Below are 7,172 nucleotides of genomic sequence, written 5' to 3' on the forward strand. Positions count from 1 at the left end.
GGGAGAAAACGAATCATCACGTTCAAAAAGAACGAATCGCGCGACACCACGTGTCAAGCGCCGTTTTCGCTGACGGTTATCACGCGCGCGTGGCCGTACACGCGCCTGACATAGGAGACGTTTACACTCTTTGCTACAGTGCATTTAATGCCTCGGGCAGTGCAAACGTCCTTTCATTTCAGCACATGCCAGGAAGATCTCACCAACTTCCACCAACTCACACGTGAGATCAGCCACGTATGCAACAAAAAGCGACTACATTATCCAATTATAAGCGGCATGCGGTTTCTCTGGTATACCGCACCATAACCCATACCGCATGTCGTTTTTTAACATACCCCTAAAAATAGGTAAAAATATATATCTCTACATTATAAGGGGGTATAATACCTATCCGCACTACCCACGAGCACACGTGGAGTATGCGGACATGACACACACGAGCCCGTTCAGGTGTGTCAGATGCTCAGAACCAGCATTGTTCCTTGGAATGAACCGCATCTCAGACACAGGTAAACCGCATCGCCTTCATTCTCTTCAAGCTTCAAATCCCTCCTGTCCGGTTCACAACCGCAGAGGGTACACGAACACCTTCTTTAACAAAAGGAAGGAAGGGAATGTACGCGAACGCACATCAGCAACCCTGTCTCCTGAACCTTCAAGAGCTACATCCAAGCAACACACCCGCTTCGAGCGAATATGGGAATGCAACACCGCAGACACTCATGAGTAGCTGCGGACATAACCATAGCTTCCGCAGACTGGTTGCTACGGAAGAGCCAAAGTAACTCCACATCACCGAGCGAAGCTACTTCAAGGCAAACTCAGTATTGGAGCGGGAAGGTAAGTGGCTCCAAAACGAACGCAGATAAGCAATCTAAACGAGCCCTTGTCGAACAGCAAGCGTCCGAACAGCGGTAACAAGTCTGCTTATGACTTTGTTTGCCCGCCTATGGGCCGCATAGAATAAACAATGGTGGGCATACCCTTGCCTATGACCATGTTTATTTACCCATAGTACAAATCTACATTGTTCGACCAAACATGGCCAACAATGACGCAACGAGGTAACCGCAAATGACGTGCGGTTACTAGAGAGCTATGACGACAAACACGAAAACCCAACAAAAAAGGGATCGTCATCTCACGAATAGATGCTAAACATAGAGCTCGAGCAAAGCACTTACAAGCATCAACTACTTTTGATCCAGATCTCAGAGATGGATCAAAAAGTTTCTTTTCTTCTTCATGCACCAATTCAACAATTGGTTTGAAGAAAAGACCACCTCTCAGAAGTTGAAAACCTCTGCATACCTTCAAACCACCATCTCCGAGGTTGGTTCGAAGTTTGTGCAGCATTACTAACAAAGTCTCCAAGAGACCTTCGGCACAACAATAGGTGGCAAGCCACCTGGTGACATAAATCGGCTGAGAATTTCGCATCAGACGAAATTCTTTCACCGATACGGAAGAGGTGTCAGATGACCCTTCCAGACCTCCAGCTTGATTTACATACTGAAAAGACCACACATGGTCTAGGATCTTCTCTAGACTCCAAACTACCTTCCAAACACCATAGTCCAGTACTCCTCCCACATACAACTTGTATGTGGTAGCAACACTAGACTGGGGGGACTTGAAGGGGTATGGTCCCAGATCTCGCGTCAGCATCGACCGCGAGTGACCATTACCCTTATCAAAACCCCCACTAGCTAACAACCTACTTATGCCCATGCGAGAACGCGTCGGCACAAGGGTTGAATCCAATCTATCTAGTAACGAAGGAGGACTTACGTGGAACATGGGAACGGTAGAGTGATGCGACATAGCATCACATCTGGTGTATGAAAACGGAAGTATTCACAGCGATGCGGCCTCGCACCGCATCCATCAATACAAGAAAGCCTTACCTTAGGCATAGAAGAAGATGAACGTAACGGTGCGGCTGACACCGCACCATATGGGCATTTTCGTCACGACAAGGGATGCAGGCAAATAGTCTCCGCGGACGACGATGCGGCTAGCACCGCATCTCGCGTATTCCTTGGTCACAAGTAGGAGACGCGGTAACTTCAGATGTTACCGCATATAGCGATGCGGCTTGCACCGCATCCTATGCACTCAACAAGTGGGACTGACACCACAGTGCAAGTGGCACCAATGACAGTTACCTGTCAGAGCTACGTAAGCAATGGGCTGACGTGGCGTAACCTCCACAACCGACAAGCCTGACACACCTGCAAAGGTGCAGCACGTCGTCAGTCCATCCATCATCATTCTCCTTCACTCCTCGGCTATAAATACCAACTCCAAACCAGGTTTGAGGTATCTCTTCACAACTCTCTCACTACTACTACTATCTTACTTTGCTTCCCAAGCAAACTACTGATTCTCACGCCGGAGAGTGGTAACAAGGAGCACCCCCCACCCCATCCTCCTTGTTACGAGTCACGGCTTGTTTCCTTGTGTAGGAGATCGACTACCGGTGATCCAGCCAGCGATCCTCGAGAGGAAGGGATTAACCCTGCTTGACGAGACTAGTGTGTTAACCCTGCCCGGTTAACCATTGTTTCATCACATCCTAAATTTGATTAAAAATTTAAAAATGAGAACTATCTGTGAGTTAGATATGATGATAAAAAATACATGACTACGATCAAGTATGAGTTAACACTGCAACGGAAAATCGACTTTACTCTATATTGTTCTCTTGTCTCTCAAAAGAATTGGTTCGAAATCAAATAATAACATATCGAAAGAGAAGAATCAAGCAATAACCGATTAAACGAGAACGATAAAAATTTACTAATGTATTGAATGAGAATAAATAAGAAGGAAAAAAGTAGTGTATCCACCATGCATGCATACACTAAAGTATAAGCAATGACACACATTATTATGATATGCATTATTTGCACTAATGATTACTAAAAAAATGTCACCGTGTTTGTATAATGCATTCATTGTTGAATTTAGGGGATACACGCACGTATCACCCGTAGTGGTAAAGTTTTAGGGCGTTTTTTGCCCCTAAAACGCCCATCAACGCCAAGTTCTCCGCCCCCAAGGACGTTGTTTCACAAAATTTGGCCACAAACGTTCTTTAAGTTAAAGCTGAAGAGGGAATGGATTTGGCCAATCACATCCAATAAAATATTTTTCATGTTTTTTTTATTTAATTTTATTTACACCGATTTTTAACATAATGTCCCACAATGCTCACATCACCACTACACTCATTTTAGAAAAACGCCCCATAATGCCCCATTGCTGACTGGGCTGTCACATAGCGCAAAACGCCCAAGGGTAGGGGCATTACCACTACACATGGTCTAAATACGTTAAAACGCAACATATTAATTAAATATTGACAGCCCATAAAAGATATTTATCAAGTAGCTTTGTTTCTCAATCAAAACATCTTAGAATACGTTTGTGTTTTCAGATGATAAACATCTTAATATTTTACCTTTTAATTTAAGTTTTTTTTGGTTACTCAATCAAAACAAATTCAGTCAATTTGGTGGATCGATCTATCTTTGTTTATTTTTATAAACCAGACAAAGTCTTCTTGCACCAGCCTGTCACCACCACAAATCCAATCATACACATATTCTCAACCACTCCAAATAATTATACTTCAATCTAAGCCAATTTTCAACCACATTTGCCATGATTTTAGGACAATCATCAAATTTTCCATACTTGAACCAATCAAACTACAAAACAGTGTATAAAATTCAATGCATAATGCACAAGCCACTGTTTGTTGTTAATAGTCATTACAAAATGTCATAGACATAATTTTATACTTCATAGACTTTGATAAGAGAAGAAGAAGAAGCCAAGCAGCGCCGGATTGGATAGCTACAAAAATTGTGCTGAATTTGATCCTGCACCTAGTTAATACTGATAACCTAAATAATAAAAAAAAAAAAAGAAACACAAAATATATTACTATTTGAGATATGTTAATTGACGTTTGAAAATTTTAACAAGAATAGAAAGATAATCTAATTCCCGTTATACAAAATTTAGGTTATACAAAATTTTAACGAATCAAATGCGTAAAACTAAAATAAGTAGCTAAAAAGAAACATGTAAAAAGACAATCTGATTCCGGCTGTACAAAATTTGGGTTGTACAAAACTTTAACGAATCAAACATGTAAAACTAAAATAAGTAGCTAAAAAGAAACATGTAAAAAGACAATCTGATTCCGGTTATATAAAATTTGGGTTATATTATAGTGCTAACGGACCAAACATATAAAATAAAAATAACTACCTAACAGTATACCATTTTACCCACTTCGACTAGAAAATTCCCAATAATAACTTACCATTTTGACCCGTTTAGATCAGTTTCTAATCAACACATTTATACCACTTATACATAAACAATGAAGCCTATGACAAGCAAGTTATATATATGTTTATCAAAGAAGCATATTGATGCTTAAAACAGTAATTAATAACTTCAACAATGAGCAATAAATCCCAAACAAGAAAGTTATATATGTGTAAATACTTAACAGCCTGTATGCATGGCTCTCTATGTAGCACCCCACCCCCACCCACATGGAAATGCATGTGCAATTATGACATGCAGAGGAAGTAAGCTTCTATATAAAAGGTCAAAGTCAAACATGACATGCAGAGGAAGTAAGCTTTTATATAAAAGGTCAAAGTCAAACATATTCCGATTTGGTTTATTATTTGGTTACTGAAATGCAAATCCAAGATAAAACAAAGTATATAAAGCGTTGAGGATTACCTAATAAATATGTTAATAATTCGATCAATTTGCGCTTAAACTCAAGCATCAGAAGCATCATTGTTTTCGCCCTCTTTATAACCACTGCACCTTATAATATACACCTGTAACAAAAAGCGAAAGAACCATCTTTAATAACAAACTAACAATATCTAAGTGATAATTTAAGATAACTTAGAATCTCTTTGGTTGGTTACGATAATCAAACCTTAAAGACGGTAGGTTCGATTAGTTGGAAAACGAGTGCATCACCATCTACCAATTCATGACTAAGAGAGAACCCCCTCCATCCGCCACTAAGACCGATCTTGTGGGCAAGATAAACTGTTGGAAACTCTTCACCTTCTTCGTCAATTAAAGTAACTGTTCCGTCGTTCTTTGGTAAGTGGTTCCTGCAAAAATACCCTGGGAGACCCTGTTGTATTCATGTCGATAAACATTAGTCAACCGAAATATTATAACCCGTGTTACATTTATTAAGTGTTGTTTATGAATATTAAAAGTAAACTAACCAGCCAAAAGCCACCGGTAACATGTGATGGAAGCATGGGCTTGACAAAAGAAGGATGATCGCCTTCGAGATTTGCTTCAAGTTCTTCGGCTTTTGTTGTAGCATATGCCCTCTCTTCATCAGATGCATATACGCGGTTCGCTAAGTCACTTCGTCGATAGCTATACTTTCTCTTACTGCAAATATATATTGTAAAACCTAAATTGTTTATCTAATAAAACTGATACCTTCTCCCAAAAAAAATCCTACATTAGATTTCTAAAAACCAAATTAGTTACTTTTTAAAATTCTAATTTACATGTTTTAGTTATGTGCTTAATAATGTATCTATTCTACGGAATACATAATTTTAAGGTTTGAAGGAACTTACCCTTTTGGTAACTCAACTCGCTCATAAAGGGTCTACAAAAAAAAAAAACACCCAAAAGAATCAATGAGTTTTGTGTGGTTTTCCAAACACAACTAAAAAGTAAAAACCATATGAAATGCACAAAAGAGTCTGCCATTCAGTGTATCAATAGTCGGTTTAAACAAACAATCAAATAGGAGTTTAATGAGAAAAGGAAACATACAATTTCCTTGTAAACAGGTGCAGGCAAATTTGCGACGCGGCCTGACCTCCTCACCATTACCATTTCTGTCCCAATCGCACGTGGTTGTGTACGCTTCATCTGCCATTGTTACACACAACACAGATAAGCAAATTTACTTCATTATTTCAAACAAAATTACAGTCCTGAAACGGTATACACAAATATCTATTTCGTCAAAAAACTATTTATTTAGTTTCTCCAATAAACTTGTCGAACAAAATCTAATCGTATATAAACTATTAAAACTCCTTCAGATTTCATACTCTTCATCAACTCTGCACAACATGACATCATTCGCTGTGTCGATTAGTATTAGGTTACTAGTTGCACATATATCATAAAACAAAACCTATACGAAAAAAAAAAACAAAATGTAACCTAACGCGGCGTGCAAATAATCGATCCAAATACACATTTCATCGTATCTATTTGTTTAGATTCTATGATAAATTTGCATAAAGTTTATATTACTAGTTGTTAATAAATCAATCAATATATCATATGACAAAACCTAAAGCAAACCGAAATACAAAAAAAAATCACTAAAATATAACCTAATGTCTGCAATAATCGATCCAAATACACATTTCATCATATCTATTTGTTTAGATTCTATGATAAATTTGCATAAGTTTAGATAAATTACTTGTTGTTAATACAAAAACCGTAATACAAAAAAAATCACTAAAATATAAGCTAACGTCTGCAATAATCGATCCAAATACACATTTCATAAACTCATATGTTTTAAAACAGAGAAATAGATTAAAAGTAACCGGTGAGGGCTTGGGAGAGTGAGCGGTTTTGAGAGCTTTGGTGAGAAGAGGAAGATGAAGCTCTTCCATCCTTCGCTTGTTCTCCTCCAAGCGTTGCTTACGGAGATCTTCATAGTTTTGTTTTGAGACCACCATTGTTGCAGAGGGAGGGTTTGGTGACGACGGAGGTTTTGATTAGGGTTTATGTCAGAGTCGACCGTTGGAATTTGAATGGGTTTGGAATGGAACGTTGGGGGTTTTATAGAGGGTTTTAGAGGACTAATTTTGTATTTTTACTTTTATTCACGGGAAGTGAAATTAAACGCGTAATAATGTTTTGTTTATATGATTGATGGGTTTTTTTTTTTTAATTTTCACTCCAATTTTATTTCAACCCCTTCCTCACCTAGGGTGTGGAGAGTTTAGTTATCGGTTAATCAGTTTGGTTAATTTACCGGTTTTCAGTTTGGTTTGGTTAATAATCATATCAAACAAGAGCTAAAATTTTTTTCTGAGAAATACATGTAATGGAGGTAT

At 38.4% G+C, this 7,172-nt stretch overlaps 1 protein-coding gene across 2 annotated transcripts; it reads right to left on the bottom strand.

Moving 5' to 3' along the window:
• Window positions 1-3,676: 3,676 nt before the first annotated feature.
• Window positions 3,677-6,874, bottom strand: LOC110913570 (B3 domain-containing protein Os06g0194400). 2 transcript variants are annotated; one of them, XM_022158393.2, is made up of 7 exons: window positions 6,657-6,874; window positions 5,860-5,958; window positions 5,658-5,689; window positions 5,289-5,463; window positions 4,985-5,191; window positions 4,777-4,880; window positions 3,677-3,917 (listed from the first exon to the last, which is right to left on the bottom strand). In XM_022158393.2, the coding sequence occupies exons 1-6, from the start codon at window positions 6,789-6,791 to the stop codon at window positions 4,818-4,820; spliced, it is 711 nt and encodes a 236-aa protein (XP_022014085.1). In that variant the 5' UTR covers window positions 6,792-6,874; the 3' UTR covers window positions 3,677-3,917; window positions 4,777-4,817. The 2 variants fall into 2 exon arrangements, with proteins under 2 accessions (XP_022014085.1, XP_022014089.1); XM_022158397.2 differs by having other exon boundaries at window positions 3,677-3,913; window positions 4,775-4,880.
• Window positions 6,875-7,172: the final 298 nt, after the last annotated feature.

The sequence above is a fragment of the Helianthus annuus genome, chromosome 2, assembly GCF_002127325.2.
Source record: "Helianthus annuus cultivar XRQ/B chromosome 2, HanXRQr2.0-SUNRISE, whole genome shotgun sequence".
In the NCBI taxonomy this organism is placed as follows: Eukaryota; Viridiplantae; Streptophyta; class Magnoliopsida; order Asterales; family Asteraceae; genus Helianthus; species Helianthus annuus.

Excerpts from the sequence above, each read along its gene's own strand:
- LOC110913570 (XM_022158393.2), bottom strand. The coding sequence starts at position 6,791 with ATGGTGGTCTCAAAACAAAACTATGAAGATCTCCGTAAGCAACGCTTG. Across the intron at positions 5,959-6,656 it reads ACTCTCCCAAGCCCTCACCG|ATGAAGCGTACACAACCACG; the intron begins GTTACTTTTAAT and ends TAACAATGGCAG. Across the intron at positions 5,192-5,288 it reads TTACCGGTGGCTTTTGGCTG|GGTCTCCCAGGGTATTTTTG; the intron begins GTTAGTTTACTT and ends TGAATACAACAG.